At 41.8% G+C, this 25003-nt stretch overlaps 5 protein-coding genes, 1 long non-coding RNA gene and 2 other non-coding genes across 18 annotated transcripts; 4 read left to right on the forward strand and 4 right to left on the reverse strand.

Annotated features, from left to right (window-relative positions):
• The first annotated feature begins 2994 nt into the window (after nt 1-2994).
• LOC135587078 (1-aminocyclopropane-1-carboxylate synthase 1-like) lies at nt 2995-5068 on the forward strand. The gene is made up of 4 exons (XM_065137347.1): nt 2995-3288; nt 3388-3519; nt 3616-3776; nt 3857-5068. The coding sequence occupies exons 1-4, from the start codon at nt 3136-3138 to the stop codon at nt 4782-4784; spliced, it is 1374 nt and encodes a 457-aa protein (XP_064993419.1). The 5' UTR covers nt 2995-3135; the 3' UTR covers nt 4785-5068.
• A 485-nt stretch (nt 5069-5553) lies between these two features.
• On the reverse strand, nt 5554-7350 carry LOC103985944 (probable xyloglucan endotransglucosylase/hydrolase protein 10). Its single transcript, XM_009403798.3, has 4 exons — nt 7033-7350; nt 6449-6549; nt 6181-6374; nt 5554-6100 (listed from the first exon to the last, which is right to left on the reverse strand). Exons 1-4 carry the CDS (start codon nt 7223-7225, stop codon nt 5698-5700), a joined length of 891 nt encoding a protein of 296 aa, XP_009402073.2. The 5' UTR covers nt 7226-7350; the 3' UTR covers nt 5554-5697.
• Nucleotides 7351-10846: 3496 nt separating this feature from the next.
• LOC135629965 (uncharacterized) lies at nt 10847-13833 on the reverse strand. Of its 2 annotated transcripts, none has more exons than XM_065137681.1 (2): nt 13694-13833; nt 10847-12444 (listed from the first exon to the last, which is right to left on the reverse strand). In XM_065137681.1, exon 2 carries the CDS (start codon nt 12338-12340, stop codon nt 11078-11080), a length of 1263 nt encoding a protein of 420 aa, XP_064993753.1. In that variant the 5' UTR covers nt 12341-12444; nt 13694-13833; the 3' UTR covers nt 10847-11077. The 2 variants fall into 2 exon arrangements, with proteins under 2 accessions (XP_064993753.1, XP_064993747.1); XM_065137675.1 differs by lacking the exon at nt 13694-13833 and adding an exon at nt 12899-13524.
• Nucleotides 13834-13952: 119 nt separating this feature from the next.
• LOC103985916 (uncharacterized) lies at nt 13953-16055 on the forward strand. Of its 5 annotated transcripts, none has more exons than XM_009403772.3 (4): nt 14263-14404; nt 14485-14750; nt 15543-15650; nt 15852-16055. In XM_009403772.3, exons 1-4 carry the CDS (start codon nt 14263-14265, stop codon nt 15963-15965), a joined length of 630 nt encoding a protein of 209 aa, XP_009402047.2. In that variant the 3' UTR covers nt 15966-16055. The 5 variants fall into 5 exon arrangements, with proteins under 5 accessions (XP_064993772.1, XP_064993780.1, XP_064993811.1 ...); XM_018830127.2 differs by having other exon boundaries at nt 14491-14750; XM_065137700.1 differs by lacking the exons at nt 15543-15650; nt 15852-16055 and adding an exon at nt 15402-15443 and having other exon boundaries at nt 13953-14404.
• Nucleotides 16056-16294: 239 nt separating this feature from the next.
• On the reverse strand, nt 16295-16366 carry TRNAQ-CUG (transfer RNA glutamine (anticodon CUG)). The gene has a single exon. It is a non-coding gene; the product is annotated as a tRNA-Gln (tRNA).
• Nucleotides 16367-16373: 7 nt separating this feature from the next.
• LOC135630674 (uncharacterized) lies at nt 16374-21072 on the reverse strand. Of its 5 annotated transcripts, none has more exons than XR_010494130.1 (4): nt 20453-21072; nt 16867-20190; nt 16684-16787; nt 16374-16574 (listed from the first exon to the last, which is right to left on the reverse strand). It is a non-coding gene; the product is annotated as an uncharacterized LOC135630674 (long non-coding RNA). The 5 variants fall into 5 exon arrangements; XR_010494129.1 differs by having other exon boundaries at nt 16374-16577; XR_010494124.1 differs by having other exon boundaries at nt 16374-16787.
• A 708-nt stretch (nt 21073-21780) lies between these two features.
• TRNAE-UUC (transfer RNA glutamic acid (anticodon UUC)) lies at nt 21781-21854 on the forward strand. Its single transcript has one exon. It is a non-coding gene; the product is annotated as a tRNA-Glu (tRNA).
• Nucleotides 21855-22188: 334 nt separating this feature from the next.
• LOC135630788 (uncharacterized) lies at nt 22189-24618 on the forward strand. Of its 2 annotated transcripts, XR_010494143.1 has the most exons (4): nt 22189-22513; nt 22591-22806; nt 23574-23724; nt 24415-24618. XR_010494143.1 is itself a non-coding variant. In XM_065138030.1 (3 exons), exons 1-3 carry the CDS (start codon nt 22259-22261, stop codon nt 23658-23660), a joined length of 558 nt encoding a protein of 185 aa, XP_064994102.1. In that variant the 5' UTR covers nt 22189-22258; the 3' UTR covers nt 23661-23781. The 2 variants fall into 2 exon arrangements, 1 of the variants encoding a protein (XP_064994102.1); XM_065138030.1 differs by lacking the exon at nt 24415-24618 and having other exon boundaries at nt 23574-23781.
• The last annotated feature ends 385 nt before the right edge of the window (nt 24619-25003 follow it).

The raw sequence follows: 25003 nt of genomic DNA on the forward strand, positions 1-25003 counted from the left end.
TATTGCATTATGTATCACACCACTCATGAGCACAACTTTGGGCTCTTAGTGAGTGATGATTTATGAATATGGTGTTTTGCTTGATTTATCTTCAGGCAAAGACAAAAAGGGAAGGGGCAAGGTGGAAATCAGTGCTGTGATACATGTCAAACATCATGAGTGGCCTCACCATTTATGTGCCATGCTGCCAGCTTGCTATGCTGTGCAAATTCTGTTACGAGTGCTTTAAGATCATGCCATGAGGGATGCTCGATGGAAGGCCTGTAAAAACAAGTGAATAGTGGGAAATAGGGGCAGTAGCATAGGTCAAAAGGAGAGAGAGATTGAGAGGAAAAAAATGTTATCCTCTCGGTAAGGAACTGGCAATGTGCAAATATGTGTTGCTTTTAAAGAGATCTTATGGTTTGCTGTATATCTTTAACTTATTCAATTTATCCATGTTTATAGTTCAATTGAAGAGAGAGTTAAGGGTTTGGACTCTTGGATAGGTTCCTCTTTGGTAAAGCAAATCTGCAATGGAAGTTGCAATAACATGATATTTTCATTGGCTTTTTTCTCTGTGCCTTCTGATCATCTTCAATCCTGGCTACTATCTTGGATCTAGTTCACAGATGAATCTTCGCAAACTCATTTTCTTTGTGAAGGAACTCATCATTTATTTCATGAATGTATAAAACCATGATCTGTCGAGAACATGTATTGGCTTCCAAAGATTGCACCAGTGAGGGTTAGGTTCTTGTGGGCACATGAGGATGTCAATTCAGCGCACTGGCTTGTGTAGCCTGCAGTGGGCACCCATGAGTTTTCAGACTCTGAATCAAGTCAGGTATGTGACTCAAAATGCTGAATAAACCTCTATCAGACATTTCAATTGGAGTATAATTTTTTCAATACCTATCTCATTGATGGTTTGGAATTTCTGATGTCGTCTCCTTTTAGCCAATGAGTTGGATTGGGCACATCATGATATATGATATAAATCAAGATTTTTTTCTGTTCTATTAAACAAGTTAACTGGGAGGTAAAACTAAATCATGGATGCACTTTGATTTAGTTTTCAGGATTATCATTCTTTGTAATGAGAGAAACTTGCTGGATTCTCGTGTTCAGTTAAATGTAATTTGTTTGACTTTATGCAACCATGCATCTGTTTAATATGGATACTGCTTTGCAGTTGTATCCAATCAGTAGCTACATTACCTTATATCATTTGATGTCAAGCTTTCTGGCAATAAATTAGTAACAATCACTTCCATCTAAGTTGTTAAGTTTGCCTCTGCTTTCAGTTCAAGTGGATGCCTTGTTCATATTAATAGATGCCTTGATGTGTGAGATTTATTCATTATTACATGCATTTATATCCATAACCAAACAGACTGCTTCTTGATCTTCTTTCACATGATAGATTCACTTGAATTCTCTGCATATCTCTGCTGTGTGATTAAGTAATTGGTGATTAGAAAGGACCCAATTTATTGCCATGGCTTGAATCATGCTCATTTTGGTCACAAAATAATAATTCTACCATTTCCCAAGTTCTCTCTCTTATTATTACATGTGTTTTCCACAACAAATTTAACAATACAATCTATTTGTTTGTTTCATATCAAATCATGGCAGGTCACATTGGATCCATCAGAAAAATACCTGTGTTGAGAAATTTGATCCGTTATTTTGGATTTGTTGATCTTTAAACATCCAAACATCTTCTTCCTGCACCTGGCGGCAAATGTTCTTCATGTGGAACAAGTTGGAAAGGCCTCTGAGGTACGGTACCACAACACAATTTTGATTGATGGCTTAAGTAATGCTTGAATTGTGTTTCAGGTTTAGTCTCAAAGTAAATTTTTCAGGAGTAGAATTAGTTTACTAATATTTATTTGGACTTTACTATTTTGAAGTATATCAAGTTAATGAGTCAATTATTTCATTGGCTGAATTATGACAAATTATATCTACTGATAGATAGATGAGACCAAGACACATCTTTGCATATAATCACTATTGGATTAGATCTCATATTACATTTGCATATTATGCTATTGGATTAGATCTCATGTACACCATAGTATGAGTTACAGACTCATCATAGTATGAGTTCACCATCGAACTAAGGCTTCACTTGTCATGTGCACCGACTTGATTCTAGACCTTGATGAGGTCTATATCCATATGTCATCTTGGTACCTTGCCAACAATATATTACTGATATCTCTGCATCATGTCGCTGGGCAGATAGAGCTAATACTTGCTTGACATATAATAATTAATGTCAACTGCCTTGTAAACAATACAGAGGAGAGAAAGAAAGAAACTAAAACCATGAGCATTAGCCTTTCTGGCTCTGAGTTAATGCAGAAAAGGACCGCAGACCAATAGGATGCCGTGTGGGGGATCCAATGGCTACTGCTCAAGGCTGGTCACTTGGACTCACCTGGAGCAAGTCGAGGAACCAAAGGCCACAGGAAGTTGCCCGGGAAGAGCACTCTGATGGGTGATGCTTAGAAGAGTCAGACCCATCAGCTTCCGGACTTCATCACCATGATTATTGTATTGGTTATCCAGGCTATCCGCACCCACCTCCGACAACACCAGTCTCCTCAACCTCTCTGCTTGACCACGCCATGGAGCACCGGACGAACACGGCCGGCCCATGTGTCGGCGCGAGCAGAGATGGGTGCTAACTCGGGTGGGTCTCATGTGCTTCACATCATCTGTGCAGGACAAAACCACAGAGAGATCGATCGCTGCATAGATTAATATATGTATGATCGACCTCATGCACACGGTTGGCTTCGATTGTGTGTCCTTGGTGACTGACTTCGCTGTATCCTCCGGGCTTGAAAGGGAGTGGGTGAGTCAAGTGTTCATCCTTCTCTGTGCTGGGAGTTGGTCTTTCTTCCGACGCTAGGGTCCCAATAGATTCTGTCGGCAGCTTTATATTATCCACACTGATTCCGCAATTCTTCCGCATGTCGCAAACGATGTGGCATTAAGTTTATGCAAAGATTTCGCTATAAATAGCTGCTACTCTTCCAGATTCGGATCATCATCGCAGCTCTCTCCCTTTCTTTGCAATCTCTCTGTTGTGTTCTTTAGGTATAACTTCTCTTGATCTCTTCTTGGCATACCACGATGGAGCAGAAGCTGCTGTCGAGAAAGGCTGCATGCAACAGCCACGGGCAGGACTCGTCCTACTTCTTGGGGTGGCAGGAGTACGAGAAGAACCCCTACGATCCAATCGCCAACACAGGAGGGATCATTCAGATGGGTCTTGCAGAAAACCAGGTTGGTTCTCCCCTCTCATAGCTTCTCCTCATTCGTCATTCCTGAAACCCTAGTGTTTGATCGATCCCTTACCGTCTTGTTCATCGTGCATGCCTGCAGCTCTCATTCGATCTCATCGAGTCATGGCTTGAAGACCACCCTGACCTCACCGGATTCAAGAAAGATGGTGGTTTGGTGTTCCGGGAGCTTGCTCTGTTCCAGGACTATCATGGCTTGCCAGCTTTCAAGAATGTAAGCCCATATTATAGCCTCAGCTAATCGATCCAGGGGAAGATTCGCATCCATTCTTGATGCCTCTACTGACCTCTGCAACACATACATTTGCAGGCATTGGCTAGATATATGGGAGAAGTCAGAGGAAACAAAGTAAGTTTCGAGCCCAGCAAGCTCGTCCTCACGGCTGGTGCCACTTCTGCCAACGAGACTCTCATGTTCTGTCTTGCCGACCCTGGAGAAGCGTTCCTTCTCCCAACTCCGTACTATCCAGGGTACTGCACTGACCTCGTCGATACCTGAGCTATGTTGTTGGGTCGCCGTGGTGACACTCCTTTGGATGCGCGTGTGACAGGTTCGACAGGGACCTCAAATGGCGAACCGGCGTGGAGATCGTTCCCATCCACTGCTCGAGCTCGAATGGCTTCCGAATCACCCGAGCGGCACTGGAGGCGGCACTCCGACGTGCGCAGAAGCGTAGACTGAGAGTGAAAGGAGTGCTGGTGACCAACCCGTCCAACCCACTGGGGACGACGCTGACCCGACAAGAACTGGACACCCTCGTCGACTTCGCCGTCGCCAATGACATCCACCTCATCAGCGACGAGATCTACTCCGGCACCACCTTCGGCTCGCCGGGGTTCGTCAGCATCGCCGAGGCCACCAAGGGCAGGGACGACGTCTCCCATCGCATTCACATCGTGTGCAGTCTCTCCAAGGATCTCGGCCTCCCTGGCTTCCGCGTCGGCGCAATCTATTCGGACAACGAGGCCGTCGTGTCCGCCGCCACCAAGATGTCGAGCTTCGGGCTGATCTCTTCGCAGACGCAGTACCTCCTGGCGGCGCTGCTATCGGACAAGGAATTCACCGAGAAGTACGTCCGCGAGAGCCAGAAGCGGCTCAAAGAACGCCACGACATGCTCGTGGAAGGGCTCCGGCGAATCGGGATCGGTTGCTTGGAGGGCAACGCAGGGTTGTTCTGCTGGGTGGACATGAGGCACCTGCTGAGGTCGAACACCTTCGAAGGGGAGATGGAGCTGTGGAAGAAGATCGTGTATCGAGTAGGACTCAACATCTCGCCGGGTTCTTCCTGCCACTGCGACGAACCAGGGTGGTTTCGCGTCTGCTTCGCCAACATGTCCGAGGACACCCTGGAGCTCGCCATGAGGCGGCTCGAGAGCTTCATGGATTCCTGCCATCGGCGCCGCCCAAGACGGCAATTCTTGGCCAAATGGGTGCTCGGCTCAGCCTCATCGTCTGCCGATCGCAAGTCCGAGCGATAACGCCTGCTAAGCTGCCAATGACTGCATGCATGATTACTCCTACTACGATTCTTTAAATTCGCTCATCGATCATACTGCATTATTTTGTTTTTCTTGATTCTTTTTTCCTCGAAGCCCTCGATCTGCTTGGGTTTTAAGGTGACCGATGTTTCATTCATTACTACTATTCCTTTGTTTTTGAGTTCGCAATAATGTATCGAACTACTACTATTCATTGGATACGATTCGATGTAATACTCAATGGAAAGAAATAAGTACAGAAAACATAGAATGGATCATGATTTATGTCCACCTGTTTTCTTGAAATAAATATTCCTCATGAAAAGATCCATTAGATCATTTAAATCAATTTAGGTCACTTATACATCATCATGAATGATATCTTATACATCACATCATAAGACTATAATCCAAAATCAGCATGACAAAGTGGACTTGAATGGGATGTAAACGTAACCAGATGTTGACATTGTGAGTAAACAAAGAGCTACTTGAACCTATGTTGAATATGACAACCATTAATTAATCTTAATGCTATCAAAAATTGCTGTGCAAGTTAGTCCGGACAATATCAACTTCTTTGTCCATGAAAAGGATGGGGAAGAAAAGGAGGCATTGATGAGATGAGGTCATCTGGTAGAATCATGTTTAACTCAGTTCTTATCTCTGCTTTTCCAAACTCATTTTGTCTGTAATGTGATGAGGAAAAAACTATTTCTATCAGTAAATAATTAGATGTAGTTTCAGGAAAAGATAAAATAAAAAATATATTTAAATTAATATAAACTTATATGTAATATTTCGATTTAGTCTTACATCCAAAATGAAAGAAAACTGGAATAAACATATATGGATCGGACAGATCTGCTATCATCAAATATTATCTTGGATGAGCGTATTAATTAGCTCCATCTCAGTACTTGGGTAGTGAGCACTCTGTTGGCAGCTGACCATGGAATCTCTTGGGGTCTTGGCAGTAGTCATAGATGAGGTGGTACTTCCTCACCCATTTCAGCAGCCTCCTCTGCCGCCCTGTGAGGCTCCTCAGCCTTGGCTTGTTCCACCAGTTGCTGTTGCTACCTGCCCTGCAAAACCTGGGGTTGCCCTTCCAAACGCAGGCGTCGATCTTGTAGTCCCCCAACGTGGCCACGAAGGGCCCCTTGGACCAATCCACCTTGTCCTCCCCTCCCCGTGTCGCCCAGCTGTCGCCGTTCCACAGGCTCGCCTTGAGAGTCATCGGCTGCCATCTTGGGAAGGCCACACCCTCGTCTGCGTGGTTCCTGTAAACCCTAACTGGCACCCAGTCCACCATCAGCCTGCACGAAAGCCAACACCACCTCAAGCTTAATCATCAGCTACCACTGCCATGCATGCATGTCGCTATGCTTTGGCTTACACGATCTGGTACCGGTTCCAGAAGATGGAGTAGGTGTGGAAGTCTTTGGTGGGATCGAACCACAGATAGATCCTCTCCTCCCGGTTACCCGACCCGTCGGCGTAGATATTTGTCTGCAGAATGTAAGGTTGCCCGGTCACGTTTCCGAGGAACTCGAAGTCGATCTCGTCCCTGTTAGGTCGATCAGAAGTGAGCTGCAAGGCCGGCAAACAGTCACAGACCAGTTCATCATGCACACAGAAAGACACAACAGGGAGGGATAACGGACGTAGTAGGCGAGCACTGTGCCAGCCGAGTACCCAGGTATCAGCTTGATCCTCATGTCGATCTCGCCGAACAAGAACATGTTGTTGGATGCAAAGGATGATCCTGCGACAAACTCCAAGCAAATTTATGTTAGAATATGGACCCTCCGTTCTATCATGACTCGCGCTTGATGGACTAATTGGTCTATCAATTTTATTTGATCTAAAATCATTGATCAAAATATTTAAATTGAAATTAATAGTAATACACTCATTAGATCCTTATAAGTTAATCTTAATCTTATTTATTTTCGATGTGAGACTAATAAAGATGTTTCACACTTTCTCCTGTATAACGACAAGACGATTGATTTCTTATATTCGATCGGTAATACCTTTGAATAATTCCTACGAGCTAGGAAGTGGGGGAGATGGGGGAGAAGGGATGATCTTACGATGTCGAAGATAAGTGACTCGATAATATTTATTTTATTTTCGATCTATGATATTTTAGATTTTAATCCTTGCTAATTGTATTTTTATATGATAGTTTAATCTAATAATTTAGGATTTCTAAGATAGTTTGAAGAAGGTGATGGCTGCGTACCCGATTCCTGGTCCAGCATGAGGGTCCTTGAATGGCCATCGGCCGAGGTGTTGACATGGCTGGGAGACCAGGTGGTGTGGAAATCTGTGTTGAAGTCCCCGGTGGAGACGACGGAGGCAAGTCCAAACCTGACAATGGAGATGGATAAAAGGCTGATTAATAGAGTGGCTTTGTTGCAGACGCAATAAACCATGGTGGCGTAGGCTTCTTGTGGATTGCAGGCTGTGAGAGAAAGAAGAGGAGCTCGATCGATATATAGTTCGTAGAATATGAGAGAGAGCGAGCGAGAGAGAGAGAGAGAGAGAGAGAGAGAGAGAGAGAGAGAGTGGTTTCGATGTCAAGTAAGAATGGCTTGAGAGAAAAGCAAAGAGGACGTCTCCCCACAAAACAGTAGGCATCTGAAAGCCTATGAGCATTCTCTAATACCACTCGATCAGTCTTTTTAAGGTGCATTAATATTAATTAATAAATCTTGTGAATAGATAAAGATTAAAGAAAACGATTGAAGGACAAACATTTCTCTTTCTCGACCTGTTTGAGAGGACAACTCGGAACTTTTGTGCTACTTCAACCATAGATTCTTTTCTTCCATCGCTTGTTTGGCCAGCCATGTAAACTGATATCAAGATCTTACGCTTTATGGTATTCCATGTAAAGTGCTATCAAGATCTTACGCTTTATGGTATTTCCAGCATTTTTATACTATTTGTTAGTGATAGTGATTATGTAGGTGGTGTAGATTAGTTCGATTAGATTCCCCTTTTATAGTGAGTTAATTAAGAAATATTTTTTGTATGTTGTTTTTTAAATATTTTTAGATCATTATTTTGAATTGATATCCAAGAGTCCTAACTGTTGATCGACATTTATCTTCTTACGATTGACGTCATATTGTTATGGACAAAGTTAAAAATAGGATGTTCCAAATAATACTCGTGTATGTTCATATTTTTTTTGTTTTGTTCATGTTTTACATATCATGTAGAGAGCATATAGTAGATTTAATAGTCTCATTTTAGTTAGCTTTTGTAATTATTATAAGTTATGTATAGTCATTACATAAAAATAAAATTATCTTGAAATAGACCATCTAAGTAATTACTTTGAGAGTTTTTTAGCTTTGTAAAATAGTGTAGAGTGTCAACCAACCCAACACCTAGGAGCTACCATTGTGGCAAATGGTTGGATAGGGATTTAGGATAGTTTTTAAGGCTGATTTACTGTCTTATTCTATATTATAATATGGGCACTTGTGAGAATTTTTAGTCATGATAGACCACCTTGGGCCTTTCGTCGTATGACCATTCAGAGCTTGCGAAATCTATGTTTATAGTTTGCATTATCTATTAAGTGTTAATTGAAATGATTACTTGTGATATCTCGAGTTAAATGTTTCTTCTAATTCGTATTATATTTTGTAGGTCTTTAAGGGATCATAAGTTTTCAAGGAGGTTGACCCTTTGTAGACATATATAAAAGAGTATCGTACAATTTAGGTAAAATCAACTAAGTCCATGACAAATAGTATTAGAGTAGGATAACACACTTAGAAATATTTGGCATGCAAACGTATGGTACCTAGCATGGTTGCATTGAAGGCAGCAAGCACGCGTGGGTATAAGGGAGAAACTGACATAGAAATATAGGGAACAGAGTCACTCAAAGAAGCAGACATCCAAGATTAGCATTTAGATAAATCGTAAACCTTTCACGTGAGAAAAATCACGAGGACAAGCAAGTTAGGAAGAATATATAGCATACAAATGTTGAGATTGATGAGTTTGAGCTATGGCTTGACATTGACAATCAAATTTGATGATGCTCAAGACAAATGGTGTGCTTCGTAAAGGATGAGATCGTGTAAGGAGGGATGGGTTGCTTGATGACTAAAAGAGTTATGCAAAGCTCACAGAGGTAAAGGGAATTGCTAACTTAAAGAATTTTATACTTACGCAAGGGATTATATGTGGACTCTATGACCATCCCAATGTGACCAAAATTCGATGTCATAGAGCATTGAAACTTTCTCTTCGGCATCAGTATATTGCTAGGAAAGTTTAATATGTTACTAGGCCTTGAGGGGTACAATAGGGGCTGTATTGGCAAAGAGTCATAGTAGTCACAATAGGGGCTATATTGCTAGAAAAGTTAAATAACAATAAGAAGATGAATTATAGTAGTTAACTCAACGCAAGGAGGAGTGCAAATACTTTAGGTACTTTGGAAGTATGAGTAAAAAGCAATTGAAAGTTACCGAGAGTGATTATCTACTTCATTTCTCAATAGAATGTTAATAGAAAATAAAAATGATATAAACCTACTTGGAGGTGACAACTAAGTAGAAGAGGAGTCATTAAGTAAATTTTATGAAGAAAAGATCTTAAAAACTTCAAAGTCAGCGAAACAATATTCATTAAAGCTCCAATATACATCTACCTAGTTTAAGCAACATGAGACATTTGAGGGATTGAGGCACAACAAAAAAGGTATTTCCCTTCATTTAAAGGATTCATAAGAACCAACAAAAATCAACATAACTCAATCAATCCCACACTAGAGTCAGAGTCATTTGAGTTGAAGTAGCATAGTGAATTTAAGTTTGACTACTCAACAACAGCAATGGAGAGCAGTTAAGAGCCAAGAGGTGCATTGCAACTGGAGTAGAAGATTGAGAAGATGCAGTGTCCACAAAGGCTTTGACAAGAAGGTCGAAGGAATAAATGAGAGAGAATGTCACATACAAAGTTGTAAACAAGATATTCGATATAATGCTCGTGTATATCTATGTCTTTCGATTTTATTTATGCTTTGCACAATATACAGAGGGCTTGTCGTAGGCTTGGTAATCCCATTTTAGTTAGCTTTTGTGACTATTTCAAGCTTGTAAATGCAAGTTATGTGCAATCGTTGTATAGAGGCCAAATTGCCCAAAAAAAAAGTCATCCAAGCAATCATTTTAGAGGTTTTCTAACTTCATAGAGCGGTGTGGAGTGTTAATCGGCATAACACCCAGGAGCTACTCAGGTGGTATATGGTTAGATGAGCCTTTAGGTAGTGTTTAGGATTAGTTCGCTACCTTATTCCTAAATAGTGTCATGTGAGCACTTGCGGAGACTTTTGACTACAGTAGACCATCTTGGATTCTTTGTAGCACAACCGTTCAGAGTTTACAAAGTCTATATTTATAATTTAAATTGTCTATCGAGTGTCTATCGAAATGGTTGCTTGTGAGATCCTGAGTCAAATGCTTCCGCTAATCCGTATTCTTTTTGTAGGTCCTTAAGGGACTATAAAATGTTTTGGAGAGATTAACCATTCGTAAATAGATACGTAAAAATGTCGCATGACTTAGGTAAAACTAAGTTCATAACAATATATCAAGAAATATTTTACATAACTAATAAGTTCATAACAATATGTCACCGGTGCGAACTATGAACTATTGTATCTCTTATAGAGTCTACGTTCGATATAAAGTTTAATTTAATTTTTTTTTTTTAACCGGGAGACTGCCCAAGGAAAGAGATCTTAAGTCTCCTCTTGTTTCTACTGCTTTGAGAGCTGTTATTGCCATCGTTCTTTGGATGATCTGGAAAGGCAGCAATAAGGGGCTGTTTAGACACTTAAATCTACATAGATTTGTGTTGTTTCTAATTCCAATTCGATCTCTGTCCTCAACTGTTTGACATGTAAATCCGCATAGGTTTACTCTAATCAATTCAAAGACCCATAGGCATGCATTAGATGATTACCTCTAGCTTGATAAATCTGCATAGGTTTACCCTAATCAATTCAAAAACCCATAGGCATGCCATGACAGTATTTAACCACGGGAGATATTCATTCACCTCAATAATCAGATCATACATACATTAAAAATGAAGGAAGTAAAAGATGTAGCCCACACAAATCATTGTTGTGCTGCTAAGAATGTTGGCAGGTGTCACTAAACATGACTTATGCAAACCAAACTGTGATCATTCCCAAGCATTACCAATTAGCATTTACATACTGGCAAAATTTGCACCAACCTAAACCATATTATTTACGCTGCTGCATCCTGATTTCCACTCTTTGCCTTCTCTTGTTCCTGCATGATCATACCAAGCAATGTGTCAGCTGATTCTACTGAAACTGTTTTTGCCATGCCATCTGGAGTTGAGAATGTTTTAGAGCTCCTTTCTTGTTCCTCTGGTCTGTTGGTAGTCTTGGATTTCTCGGATTCGTTTGTCTGCCCATACTCAAAGCTGGATTTTTCCCATATGTTTCCTGTCTCAGTTGTAGCATTTTGGCCTTGAACTGAATGCAACCAGTTGGTAGCTCCATTCACCTCTTTCGGGTCAGCCTGAGTAAGATCACTTTTGTTGTGTGATACTGATGCAGATTTTGTGGTTGTTAAATTCATCTGATTATTCGAACTCGGTCTCAGTTCTGCTTGATCATCGATGGCACTTGCAGTTGTTAGAACAGGGTGCTGCCCGATGTGAGTACTGGGTTCCTCATCTCTCGTCGTATTTTCTTGAAACCTGTTCTCAGGTGTAGGAATTCTGACCTCTGATTCTAAAGGCCAAGTCTGATTTACATTTAGACTAGCATCTGGATTGTTTGCTTCAGAAAAATCCAGCTGTTCTGAAGCACCTGAATCAGAGCCTTCTAAATCTCGTTCAAGTGATTCACTAGCCTCATTTTTAGCCTCTTCATCCTTTTTCTTTACACTCTCCATAAGATTCTCATCCAAATTTCTGATACCAACATCTTCAGATTCGGTAACATGATCTACAGAGCTGGAGACAACATCATCTTTGAGACTTCCTTTTTCTGCCGCATGAGAAGCCACTTGGTTTTCTACTTCAGGGGTAGTGGGGACTACCTCACTGGACGCATCATCCCCTGTGAAACTCTTTTCTCGAGCCTTATGAGATGCATCTTCATACGTTTGGTTATCAACAACCCTCGGCTCTTCGATTCGACCATTCGTTTCATCTCCATTTCCAACTTGTTTGTGCTTCAATTCTTGAGTTATGTCTTCATCTCCATCTTTTGTACCACCCTCGATCTTGGTCTGAGTTACAGCATCAGAACTGCCCGTGAAAGGCAGCTCCTTCCTGTGAAAATTAGCATTGCTCTCTGGGTGTCTCATGTATGAGACCTTCGAGCCCCTCTCATCGTATCCCTTCTTCTTATCATGAGAATGCTTGATCTGGTAGAGAATCCAGGCACAAACAACGACCAGCAGGCACACTTGAAGAGCATTTTTCATGGTGAACCCTTTGGATCTCTGGTTCCTACTTGTTACCTGCCTCAACATGGTGATCCTCGTATAAAAAAGCTAGTATCTTCCTCAGGGATTAACAATTGTCAATCCAATGTAGCCTTAAACTTCTTTTGCAAAAGAACTAGTAGCTTCGATGCCTGTCCATAAAGAAGACATTTCAAAATATCTCAAGATCAATAACACCACATCTATAATAATGAAAAGGGAGGTTGAATGATTAAAGGATGAGAAAGCAGATGCTCTTGTTAGGATTTGACCCTTGCTTTTGGAAAAAAAAATAGAAGAAGAAAGAAAACAACTGATGATATTGCTAATATCATCTCAACATGGTTGGAGAAGGAAGGAATAATCAATATTAACCTAGACATATTCCTGCCTCAAAAAAGAAAGAAGATATGCTTTCAGGCAGGGACTGTGAAGTTTTCATAGCCAAGAAGTTGGCAAGATTATTAGTACAAGACAATGGGCTGCAAGTAGAAGAACCTGTTTCTACACCATTCACATTCCAAAATAAAATAAAATCTAAGGGCTGAGCATCAACTTATCAACAAAATTTTGAAACCTACGCAGAGAGCAAAACTGGAAACATACCTGAGGAAGCAGTGATCTCCTCCCTTTTTGCTAATGTTGAAGGAACAGTGAGAAGAGCAGGAAGAAAGAGGACAGGAGGGATTTAATGAGAACTTATCAAGTCCATAATTGGGGAAGCTACATTCAAACAAGAAACTGTGCAGGAAGCCTGTCCTATTACCCACATTACTACAGATATGATCTGAAGAAGGAAGATAGAAAAGGAATTCTCTTGTTTTCTTTTTTTTTTTTTTGGTGGGGTGGAGTGTGGGGTGTTGGAAAAGGAAATCTAATTCAGATAAAACAATCTACATCTCATTCTAGTGCTAGCTAGCAAGAAATATGATTGAGATACGGATACCCTGCACTCTGGTTGCCAGCTCATAAGGTAGAGAACCTTTTAATAGCATCATTTAAGCAGAGATAATCATAATTTATTTTCATTTTAAAAAGATATTAGGTTAAACAAATAGCCGCCACCAACTATTGACTGTGTGATTTTTAAATGAATATTCATCTATAAAACAAAAACCAATTTTTTAATAGGATTATATGATGATTCTAAATAAAATGGATTGTATCCTTAGGTTATCTTTCTAATATAATTTTCTTTAGAAAAATGGTACCTCCAGAGGATGCCAAATTAACATCAAAGAGGAGGGACAGAAAGCAAAAGGACAACCCTGTGAGTAATGAGAGGGATGCGACAGGCTACCTCTCGTTTGGGTGACGGGCGTTCAAGCTTTGGCGGAGACAGATTAGAGATGGGAGGTGGAACAACGGGAAATAAACCAAAACCAGTTGAGAAAAATTTACCGAGTCACCAGAGAAGTAGGAAGGATAATACATCAATTTCTTCCCCATCGATATCGATAGCTGTTGGCCGTCGCTTGTGCGGTTGGATCATCCCGTCCCAACGCCCGTCGCTCAGTGCGGAGTTACATCGAGCACCTTACGGTCGAACACTCGAGCCATCACGCCTTCCATTCGCGACTCGTTGATCCATCTCCTCACACGGCAACAACCTTGTGTGAGATGGCGTTTTGAGAGCTACGGAATAGGAGAGGCGCGGGTCCCACGTGGGTCCCGCCGCCTACTTCCGACGCGTAGCCGCAGCGCTAGCCTCAATTACCGGACCAAACTCCGGTGCCCGATCTTCCGATACCCGCCGTCCATGGCAGCTTTATGCCCTCCATGGACGGTCGATCGTTTAGTTTGCAAGCGCTGTACATCGCTTGAGGAGTACGATTATTATTGCTGTGTTCGCGGTCACCGTCACCACCGGCGGTGTCCTCTCCTCGCCTCCTCCCTCCTCTCTTGTCCCTCTCCTATCTCAAATCCCCGTGCCCCAAACTTCCCTTTTTGTGTGCCCTAAACTAGCGGGTATGGCCACTTTCCAACTCGCGAGATCCGGCTTCTCGCCGGCGCTCCGCCTCTCGCCGCCCGCCCTGCGGCGGCCCTCGGGTCTGCTTGGCCCCGTCCGCATCCGCTGCCGCCTCCCGGAGGACAAAGGCGGCGAACCCGACGGTAGATGCCCGCCTTCTTGAACTCGATTCGTTATGGTTTTCTCGTTTCTTGATTCTTCGTGTGGTTCTCGTGCGGGTTAGGTTCAGGGTGGGAGGAGCCGCCGGAGTCGCTGTTCATGAAGGAGCTGAGGCGGCGGGGGATGACCCCGACGTCCCTATTGGAGGACAGCGAAAGGGGGGCGCTTGGACGGGGCCAGAGGGAGATGGAAGCCAAGGAAGATAGCGGCAACGGCGGCGGTGGCCGCAGGGAGCGGGGGAGCAGGAACGGGGTGGCCTCGGTGGAGCTCGAGAAGGGGATGACGAGGCCGAGGGAGCGGTTCATGTCGGTGAACAGCGAGGGATTGGAGGTCGGTATCCGTCGTCACCTCTTCCTCTGCTCTGCAAATCCAAATTGCATCGTCAACAAACTGTTGCTATTTGATCATTCTCTTGCAATCACCAGCTTTCACTTTGATCACTCTTTTGGATTCAGTGAGGATCAATCACAGATTACCGAGGGTGCAGTGTCGGAATCCCGAGGGACATGTAGAGAAGAAGCCTATAAATAAGCTTTATCCTTAAATTGAGCAAAATCCTTGGCCGAGTTGGTCTGATACAGATTTAGCAAGATGTGCAATCATGGATTCATCACTTGTATTTGAAGAAAAAAGACTATTGCACATTAAAGAGTGTTCTTGCAAGTCCATCTGATGCCATGATCACTAAAATCATTGAACAAGAAAGATTACTATGTTCTTGAGTTGCTAAGCCACTTACTGCTCTCTTGATCATTGAGAATCCTTTTCTTATGGATTCAACTCTTCAACATCAGGAGAAGGGTGAATCAGTGAAAGGCAGCTAACTGTATAATTAAACATCTACAATAAGTTTTTGTATCAAAAGATGCATCGAGGTGAAGTATTTATATATACTAGCAGGAACGCTCACTCTAGTTACTCTAGTTATGGTTGAATGACTGATGGAACACTTGAGATCTAAGGAGGTAATCTAACATGCAGAATCCTCGGGCATGTGGACAATCTTGACATCAAGTTATCAAAGACTGCTGTTATGATGACAACATACAAGCATTCATGCTCTGCTAATCCACAAGGCTTTCCTATCTTATCGTTATCTCTCTCTCTCTCTCTCTTATAAAGGGTTTACTTCCACGGGCAAAACTGCTCCTCACAATTGGTGGAACATTCTTTCTGGGGTTTTGGCCTTTGATCCTGGTTACTGCTGGTGTTTTCGCAGCTCTGCATACAGTAAGCTTCAACTTTCCCCTGCTCTCCTCTGGTTTATGACTTAGAAGAAGGCCAAGTAAAATGGAAAATTGTCTCTTTTTTCTCTTTTGTGGCATCATAAACAACATTTGCCACATTACTTTACCTGCAACCAAGATTCCGAGTGAATGAGCTTTTGATAAGTGTCTTTTAACTCGTGTGTTTTATTGGCATGCTTTTCAGTGTTTTGGCCCGAGTTTTGTGCATGATGCAAGCAAGTTGGCAGCTTCACCGCCTCCATATATCGATCCGTATTCATTCCTCGAAGATGAGAAACTGCCGCACGCAGCAAACTAAGTGTTCCGATGTTGAAGTCGTATGCCAAAAACGAGTTTGTCTGCTATTCCTGTAAACTTATACTCAATATCTTGCCATGGCAATTCGTAATATGCTGCCTATATAACATAGCCAAGATCTGGTCCTGCGCGCGCGTATATATATGTATATATATATACCGAGCATATGTTGAGATAAAATCGCATTTAGCATTTCTATAGAACAATTCGGCAGCAACGGGCACAAAAAAGGATTTTTTTTTTTTTTTTATTGTGACAAATAAAACATGTGATTTATGAGGGCCTCTCCTATATGAACAAAATTCTTTCGCGTGAAAACATAAATTTATAAGGTCCCACCGAGATTTGAACTCGGGTTACTGGATTCAGAGTCCAATGTCCTGACCACTAGACCATGGGACCAAGATACTACTTAAAGAGTTGTTAAAGTTATTTATTTCTTAAAGATAACTGTCATAACAGGGATTTCAGCAAAGAGAAGTAGCATCGAGTTACCAGGTAAATACGTAGACAACGGGAAACAAGTAACAAAAGCCTAAGACTCATCATGTGGCTTGGTTGGGAGCCTTCTCCTTTTCCTTCACCTCGCTCCCCTGCGCCTTGTCGTATTCTTCTTTTTTTTTTTTTTAAGAGAGAGAGAAAAAAAGAGAATCAAGTGACACTTTCTTATTTGAGGATGAGAAATCTATGATTTAGTTCAGGGGAAAAAACAAACATACCGGGATGAGTTATATCCGAAGGATTTCGGCCGTAGATGCCTCCAAAACCTTCCCAGTCTGAGCGCGTCGCGTACGCTTCCCCAAAGGAGTGACTCATCGCATCCCTGCCATACAACACGGCCCACTTTACACCTCAACAACAAAGGAAACCAAAGTTATGGGACTCGTGTTTTATACGATCACCCTTGATAGGTGTTAACGGAATCAGTATGCTGCTCTTCGTCTTCGTCCATCTTCCTCTCCTTCTTCTCAGGTGTCGCGCCAGAGACGAAGCAGACTGGGCCGCCTCTACGTCCCACGGGGGTCAGGAGTGCGATTGGGCTGGGATTCAGGCGAATTACTCCCGCTACGCTGTGGCCTAAACGGAGCATGATGTCAACCTGCCCTCCCATGTCGTTTCACTTCGATCTTTCCCGTTCTCAGAACCCACCAATTTTGTTCGCTGCCGTCTTTACATGGATCACCGAGTGGAGGAAGGACGCTCAAAGGAGAGAACACGTGGAACTTTTTCACAAACCTCGTGCCACATGTTGGACACGAGGCTCGCCTGGTGGGGATTTGCCTTCCACGCTTCCCTGGGCTTTGTCGCGCTCTCGTCCAGTTTACAACCATAAGACCATGTGTATCGGGAACCCGGTCATCATAATTGATTTGTAATAACACATCAAAGCAATAATGGACTTCCCCGGTATGTTTGCACTTTAAACTCCACTTCTTCAACGTCTGGACTTCCCCCGTCTCGTTCTAAAAGAAGATCGTAGAGGATACGTTCTCGTATCAATAGACCCGCCATGGCTGAAGCTCCTGCTTAGCTGGATAGTCTCGAAAGAACTAACGAGCTGCAGGTGGTCCAAGCTTAATCCTTTCCCATAAAACTCTGTTTCACAAGTTTAATTTAGTACGTTCACATAAAAAAGACGTGAAGAGATCACACCATCCTCAAAATATGTAAGCAATAAAAGAACTAATTGTCGAAAACCATTTTAATCAGAAAATTTTCTGTTCAGACCTCAATACAAAGATTAAAAAAACATACGGCCGCTGACAAACATGAAAGGATCTCGGTGGGCTCGAACCACCAACCTCTCAAGGCATTCAAAAGTACCCGATATTCACTTTCAAATGATTTGAGCGCTCTTGCCATTTTGAGCTTAAAGACCCAACAAGACAACCCGCTGCGAGCCTCACCTACGGATTTTTATCCACCGGTTGAATAGAAATTATTTTTCTATTCCGAGAAAAATAATTTCACTTTCACCCCTACCTCCGATTCACAAAATGACTTCCGACGAACTTGCTCATAATCAAATGCAAGAAGAGAAGAATTTAAGTGCAGCTAAACAGCGATTCTTGATTTCATTCTACTTAGACACCAGCTTTTTTATCATCAAAATTATAGAACACATTAAATAAAGAGTATATCTGTCGGTTACTTTGAAAACAATCTAATCATACATTTACATTCATAAGAAGTATCTTCCTACTGCTTCAAAACAAGCAGATACCATCATGAACTAATGCATAAAGAATTCACGACAAAAATAGAACTACTTTGGTCTCAAACTAAATTGGTGAAAGCCATCAGTTCATCATACCAGTCAAATTAAATTATATTAACAGTTAACACCAGTCGATCTCCTGTATCTTCCGGAGAAAGCCATCAAATGACTTGGTCCGGCTTAAAAAGTCAAATTAGCAGAATGGACGTTCATACAATTGTGACTCCATTTCGCCATTATAACAACATTGCACAAACAAATCAGAAGACACATCAAAATAAGACCAAATAAAACAACAGCTTCATAAAAAAACGACACCAAAACTTTAACTATCAATAAAGCAACTGAAAAACAATCTCATGACAACAATACCTAACCCTCAACAAAGGATATAACAATTAGTAGACATTTCAACCCAGATAAGATTAAAAAGAGTTCATGGTGGTGACCTTTTTCACCACATCAAATTGGCTATAAAAAGTGAAAGATAAACGAAGATCATGTTTGCAACAATTCAAGATCATCCACATATTCCTATTCAATGTAACATAAGTCAATGTTGAGAGTTACGTCTGTGCACAGTGGTATATACCTCCCATGGAAGTAAAATCCAAAACACCTAAAAAATTTAGATTAACCACAAAGCAAATAACGGCGTAAGAGAAAGAGCAACTGGAGAGTAAGAGCAAGGAATCAAGAAACGTCCCATGAGATCACCACCAGAAGCACACAGGGAACCTCTGATAGCCCAATGTATCCATACCGCTAGTTCCTCCGATGATTAATAACAGCTGGTCACCAAATTCCTTGGAACACGTCAAGCTCCATGGATCTGAAATAAGCTTCTTTTTCCTCGTACATGCTCCCTAAATGGAAGAAATCTCCAGCTCCTGCAACACAAGAGGCCCAATACAAAAGTACATTGATGTATGGTCATGTTCTTCTGAAAATGAAGATTATTGTCTCTGCTGCAGGTCATTCAAAATCCAAATGACCTAAATCTCAAGTACCAGTGATATTGAAACTACTTCGAAAACAAGAACAGAAAAACGAAATTTCAATTCTCAAACCATAACAACCAGCAATTGGCGATTGACCCTCATCGACTATTCAGGGTTGACGATCTTATACTGAAACGAATACATGAGGATGCAACAATATGGAACCTTACATGGTCCAGTCACAATGTATGAAAGTGTAAATAAGATGCAGCACGATCTTAGTGACACTGACCATTGAAGTAGTCTCGACATATCAAATTACCATTGCATGTGTCTACAAATTTGGCTGGAAGCTAATCGCAAAGGGAGAAGGAATGTTGTAATTAAATAAATAATAGAATAACTTATTGTGCTAATCATTAAAGCGGTTGTTTTAAAGTAACTGAGTATGCTCAATCTCTCTGGAAAGAGCTGCATAATGTGTCAATGACTGTTTTAAATGCATGACAGTATCTATGGAAACCCAAAAACAAAATAGACCTCATCACTCCGAAAATGATTTCGTACCAACCCAAATAATGAAGTCTTAAGATATTTAGTGGGGCGACATAACGCTATGCGGATGCAAATATGCAGGGGCAAAAAGGAACCGATGACGCAACACCACAAAGTGGAGGAGAACCCAGGGATAAATAACAATACCCCGTGCGATCTCCCCACAAGCACACCCAAAAAAATAAAATTTTATTAAGGATAGGTGACCTGCCATGCGAGCGCACCCAACATGGCAAAGGCCCATATAACAAAGTTCAGTTCCAAATTACCTTCCCTCAATCAATACCCGCTTGTTCCCAGCCACAGGGAATATCATAATTTTACACCTTTAATACGAATTTGCTATCGTAGAACATACTCTGACAATCATAAACCGCCCCATGGTTCGAGTTCCTCTGTACTTATAAAAGAGACGTACGATCAACAAAATCCATGGAACACGAACAGTCATCTACCGAACTCCTGATCCAAGAAACATGATCATAGGCGCCTGAGAAAGAATCTAAGGTAACCTGCAATACGATCCCAAATAGGAAAAAAAAAAAAGACAATCATAATAAATAGTTCGAAGGATCAGAACAATCATTAAATTGAAAAAAAACAATTTCCGACAGTGAATATTTGTAATGAAACAAGAAGATGCAAATAAACTGATGAAGCTGATAATACTGAAAGAAACCATGTTGGATCTCATGATAACGAAACAAGCCAAAAGATGAATGAACTATGAAAAGGCACATGTTAGATATATATATAAAACAAACCAAAGTTGACCTAGAAATAGCTAGGATCCGTAGATCTAGGCGACGCGATCGTCTGGTGGATGAAACTCTATCATATGTTTTCAGCCATGGAACTGCTTAACAAGCAGAAAAGAAATCATCCCCTTCCCTGCATACAAGAGTTATGACACGAAATATCAACCTCACATAGAGGATCCGCAACTCAGATCGATGATCGATGCTTTTGTTGCAGCATACCCATCCAAGTGACAGCAATATAGGAGGAAAGAAATTCACTAACGAATCGACGAGAAACCAGGAGAATCTCAAGGAAAAGCAGATCGGATGAGAGAAATAGTATGGGGATCTGACAAAAAGAACCAAAATACAAGACAGATCAAGGGAAGACCTAATCGATACCATCAGGAACACCACGAACTCGAAGATCTGCCAGACGAAAACAGGCAAAACCGGAACGCAGCTTCGCCATGGGAGATCAGCGCGGCCTGCAGAGATGGTGGAGAACGACAACAAACCCTAAGCCAGGTAAGTTCACCATGATAAGAACAGCGCCGACTGCAGCAACGTCGTAAAACGACATCAAACCCTGAGCCACGTGGTTTCACCATGGCAGAGCATTGAAGGGTCGGCAGACAACAACCACAAACCCTGAGACGGAAGAACGCCGCTGGCGGGGGTTCGGATATATAGAGACCGCGGGCAGGAGACCAACGGCTCGATGAACGTGGTGCCATGGGAACGGACTAGATGCATCCACGCGTACTCATATTATTGGGTCTGACAGCATGGCGGTTCTCGGCTGCGTTGCGTTCACGACAGGACCGAGTTCATTGCGTGACCACACGGAACAGCAACGAAAACTAACTGCACCAGCTTTACATATCACCCGAAATCATACCCGTGTGATGACGGGTGATTCAAGTAGGTCCCACTAAAGAGTCGTTCAACAGTGCCAATGCCTTCCATTGAAGTCAGTTCGGCGAAACCCGAGATTGAACCCCTCTATAACTTGGAAGAATAAAATTACGCATGCTTTCCATCTAATTTCAACTAAATCATCAAAGCAGGGAAACGTTAGTTGGGTTTGAGTCGATTTATTTATTGCTTTGAGTCGGGTTGTATGAAAGTGAAACTTTAATTGACAGATGCATCACATGAAAGAGGGATGTATAATCTCGTCAAGCTTTTTTTTGTCATAAGAAGTATAACATAATTGTGCTTCGTTTGACTATATCTCTATAACATTTGCTCAATTAATTTTATCGTAAAGTATCTTTCGAATAAGACGTTGGTGTATAAAAAATGATGTTCTATGATCGCCTCTAATTAAATAAAATTTAATGTGAGATCTAATCACATTCCATTGTCGTCTAGTCCGGTTAGGATACCTGGCTTTCACCCAGGCGACCCGGGTTCAAATCCCGGCAATGGAACATGTTTTTATTCAATAGATAAATTATAACTGTATATATTTATTTTGAACCTTATTAATTTAATTATCTCGCTACTCATATATATTATATGTTGAGAATCCAATTAATTGCAAGAAACGTGTTGGTCACATGTCAATATCCCGGCTTTTATTCATAAATGTTGCTAATTCATTTTATTTAATGAGAAAAGAATTTATGTAATTGCTTTACAATGTTATATTGTTGGCTTTTACTTTCTTCAGTGAGCTTTTCATCCAATTTGCAGATCATTATCTTCGTTTCTTAATTCACGTGTATTGCACGTGTCAAATGGCTAGTTATAATTAGTGGAGCTGCAGGACCGAAACTACTGAGCGCACGCAGCTCTCGCTCCGGCAGTCACGGGAAATTACGTCACCCGTGAGATGAAGGACGGCGACGATCTGCTCCCTTCATTTGAGGCCACCGGCGGAGTCGCCTCCGCGATCAGGGTCTCCTCCGCCGCGGACGCTGGCCTCTTCGGTAAGGGCCGCTACAAGTTCTGGGCACTTACGGCCATCCTCCTCCTCGCCTTCTGGTCCATGGTCACTGGCACCGTCACCCTCCGGTGGTCCGCCGGCGACCTCAACCGCCTCGACCGCGACCTCAACGCCCCCATCCACTCCGATCTCGACGCTCTGGTTCGTCCCTGATCTGTCCGGATCTTTGATCTCTTCCTTGAACGTTCTCCTCTTTGACCCTTGGGGTTGCTCGGCAGGAGATGGAGGAGAGGGAGAAGGTGGTGAGGCATATGTGGGACGTGTACGCCCACAACCACCGGATCCGGCTGCCGAGGTTCTGGCAGGAGGCGTTCGAGGCAGCCTACGAGGAGCTCGCCGGCGACGATCCCGCCGCCAGGGACGGCGCCATCGCCGAGATCGCTCGAATGTCGGTGCGGATGGTCGATCTGGAGGACCCTGCCCGAAATACCAAGGTAGATACGGGGCAGACCTAGGGTTCCTACCTCTCACCTCTATAGTTCATTTCTCCTCTCTTTCGTGAAATTTCAAAAGCAACATGTTTCAAGGACGCTAAAAAGGTTAAATTGTGGTAAATTTAAAGGAATTAGGCTAATCTTTCTCCTCCATCAGCAATAATCTTCTTTCTTCTGTCGAATTTTCCTAAAGATTAACTGTCGGTGGCAAGATTAGGTTGACCTGTAGCTGAGGTCTGAAAAGTTTTCGTCTTTTTTTGCTTCTTTCTTTGATTATTGGCCATAGGGCAAAGATTGGAGGTAATCCGGGTAGGAAGAACTTAATATTAGTTTTGGACTTGGTATAATGTACAGTTCTAATGCTGATACAGACATGAGATGATAAGGTTTGTTGTCTTTATATTGAGGGACACCATGATCTATTAGTGCTTACTTTACTCTCATAGGTTATGTTAATTGTTGATAGGTTAGTGATGTTGCTTTGATCTGGTGGCAACTTGTAAAGGTTTAATTTTTTTTTGTCGAGTCCAGTCATTTGCTCTCAATTCCTAGTTACTTTTTTCTCCATTCCTGGAGTGCAAACCAGTAGAAATTTATGAGTTTGATGGTTCTTCTACATATCCTATCATGTGATTTATTACCATTTGCCCAATGATTGAGTGGATTATTTCTCAATTGTGAAGCAGCTGCTTGTTTGGGTTGTTTGATATGATTCCTTTTTAATAATCTTTTCCTGTATGCTTACTGGAAGACTTGCATTCTTCCAGGCTGCTGAAACAAATAGGAATCAAGGGGTTGGAGGTGCTGAGCTTTCTATGAGGTCGACATCGTTGCCGTCTGTAGAAGCTCGATGATGATCCTACTGCATGTAGCAAACAACAATCTCTAATGACAATTGTTGCTTTGTCAACAACACATGTAAGCAAACTCTCCCAATATTGTTCCTTGCTTTCCAGTAAAAGCTTAGTTTTTTCCCGTCATTTTGTCATAGTGGTTCATGCTCAAGGCAAGGTTTACAAGACATCAAAACTATGTGCCGGTACTAACTAAGCATTATGTTTACTTTTAACTCCTTTTCGTGGTTAGTTTAGCTGCAACTGCTTTGTTCGGAAAAAAAAAATGTCGTGGTACCATTATATCAATGCTTCCATTAATACTTAAAATCCATTGGATGTGAGAGATATTGATGGAAGATGTGTGTCCGGTATCGATAATAATGTCTCAGTTCAGGACTTGTTCTCTTTATCATTAGGTTAATTTTACTGAATATATTGTCTCCGTAGTTCAACATTTTATAGAATTCTCAATTTGGTATTTCAGAACTCTTCCCATCTCAGGCATTAAGATGTCCTTTTTTATATCATATTCTTTCTTTTCTTTCCTGTTGACGACAAGATTTGTTACAATCGGTAAAGAAAACATGTATAAGATTTGTATCTCCCTGTAAATAATTATGTGTATAAATTCCGACACACATCACCTTGACCTACCATTCCATTAGCTACAAACGGCATGTAATTTAAGCGTTCCTATTTCAGTGGTACAGAGGGGCTGAGTTTGTTATTTGAACTGAGACTATATAATGCATGATGTGCCCCATTGGTGCAGGCCTACTACAATCTTCAACAGCTGCTTGCCCAAGATACAATATTGAAAAGCTTCCAGCTTCTCATCCTTTTGTCTCATCTGTTCTGCCAATGGTTTTGAAGCCATTGTTGTGATTGTTTGAAGTCATCCTCAGGTATTTCTAAAACGAAAGACTTTACTTACAGAATAATGAAATGAGATCAAACAAACCACCATTCTCTTCCATCATGCTTTTACCTCATTATTTGGAATTGTTACTCTTGATATCGTTGAGAATCACTTGAAAGAGAAGTATGTCAACTTCTCTTCAAATGCATCTCCATTAATGTGGTGGCTTTACGGATCCAAAGTTCCATCTTTCTGAGTGGTCTTGTGCTGCTTGTTCTTTTCTTCTGCTCCTCCTCGACTGTGTCCTCAAACTATGGAGGATGATGCTGAGACAACCTTGTCGTCGGCCTTTCCGTCTTGGGTCAATCTTTCGCTTCTCCTTCTCCTGTGGAAGACAGACATGTCGTCATTGACATGAGATAAAGAGTAAATACAATGGATAAAGAGTAAATACATGAGATAAAGAGTTAATGCATGGGTAAGTGATGTCTATTTCCACATG

The sequence above is a fragment of the Musa acuminata genome, chromosome BXJ1-1 (assembly GCF_036884655.1).
Source record: "Musa acuminata AAA Group cultivar baxijiao chromosome BXJ1-1, Cavendish_Baxijiao_AAA, whole genome shotgun sequence".
In the NCBI taxonomy this organism is placed as follows: Eukaryota; Viridiplantae; Streptophyta; class Magnoliopsida; order Zingiberales; family Musaceae; genus Musa; species Musa acuminata.

What these genes read in the sequence shown, in the direction of transcription:
- LOC135629965 (XM_065137681.1), bottom strand. Translation starts at nt 12,340, where the DNA reads ATGTTGAGGCAGGTAACAAGTAGGAACCAGAGATCCAAAGGGTTCACC.
- LOC103985944 (XM_009403798.3), bottom strand. Translation starts at nt 7,225, where the DNA reads ATGGTTTATTGCGTCTGCAACAAAGCCACTCTATTAATCAGCCTTTTA. An exon ending in CATGCTGGACCAGGAATCGG is followed by an intron (nt 6,550 to 7,032) that starts GTACGCAGCCAT and finishes AGTTTGTCGCAG; the next exon opens with GATCATCCTTTGCATCCAAC. An exon ending in GCACAGTGCTCGCCTACTAC is followed by an intron (nt 6,375 to 6,448) that starts GTCCGTTATCCC and finishes CCGGCCTTGCAG; the next exon opens with CTCACTTCTGATCGACCTAA.
- LOC103985916 (XM_009403772.3), top strand. Translation starts at nt 14,263, where the DNA reads ATGGCCACTTTCCAACTCGCGAGATCCGGCTTCTCGCCGGCGCTCCGC. An exon ending in CAAAGGCGGCGAACCCGACG is followed by an intron (nt 14,405 to 14,484) that starts GTAGATGCCCGC and finishes CGTGCGGGTTAG; the next exon opens with GTTCAGGGTGGGAGGAGCCG. An exon ending in TTTTCGCAGCTCTGCATACA is followed by an intron (nt 15,651 to 15,851) that starts GTAAGCTTCAAC and finishes CATGCTTTTCAG; the next exon opens with TGTTTTGGCCCGAGTTTTGT.
- LOC135587078 (XM_065137347.1), top strand. Translation starts at nt 3,136, where the DNA reads ATGGAGCAGAAGCTGCTGTCGAGAAAGGCTGCATGCAACAGCCACGGG. An exon ending in TGGGTCTTGCAGAAAACCAG is followed by an intron (nt 3,289 to 3,387) that starts GTTGGTTCTCCC and finishes GCATGCCTGCAG; the next exon opens with CTCTCATTCGATCTCATCGA. An exon ending in GCTTGCCAGCTTTCAAGAAT is followed by an intron (nt 3,520 to 3,615) that starts GTAAGCCCATAT and finishes ATACATTTGCAG; the next exon opens with GCATTGGCTAGATATATGGG.
- LOC135630788 (XM_065138030.1), top strand. Translation starts at nt 22,259, where the DNA reads ATGAAGGACGGCGACGATCTGCTCCCTTCATTTGAGGCCACCGGCGGA. An exon ending in ACTCCGATCTCGACGCTCTG is followed by an intron (nt 22,514 to 22,590) that starts GTTCGTCCCTGA and finishes GTTGCTCGGCAG; the next exon opens with GAGATGGAGGAGAGGGAGAA. An exon ending in ACCCTGCCCGAAATACCAAG is followed by an intron (nt 22,807 to 23,573) that starts GTAGATACGGGG and finishes GCATTCTTCCAG; the next exon opens with GCTGCTGAAACAAATAGGAA.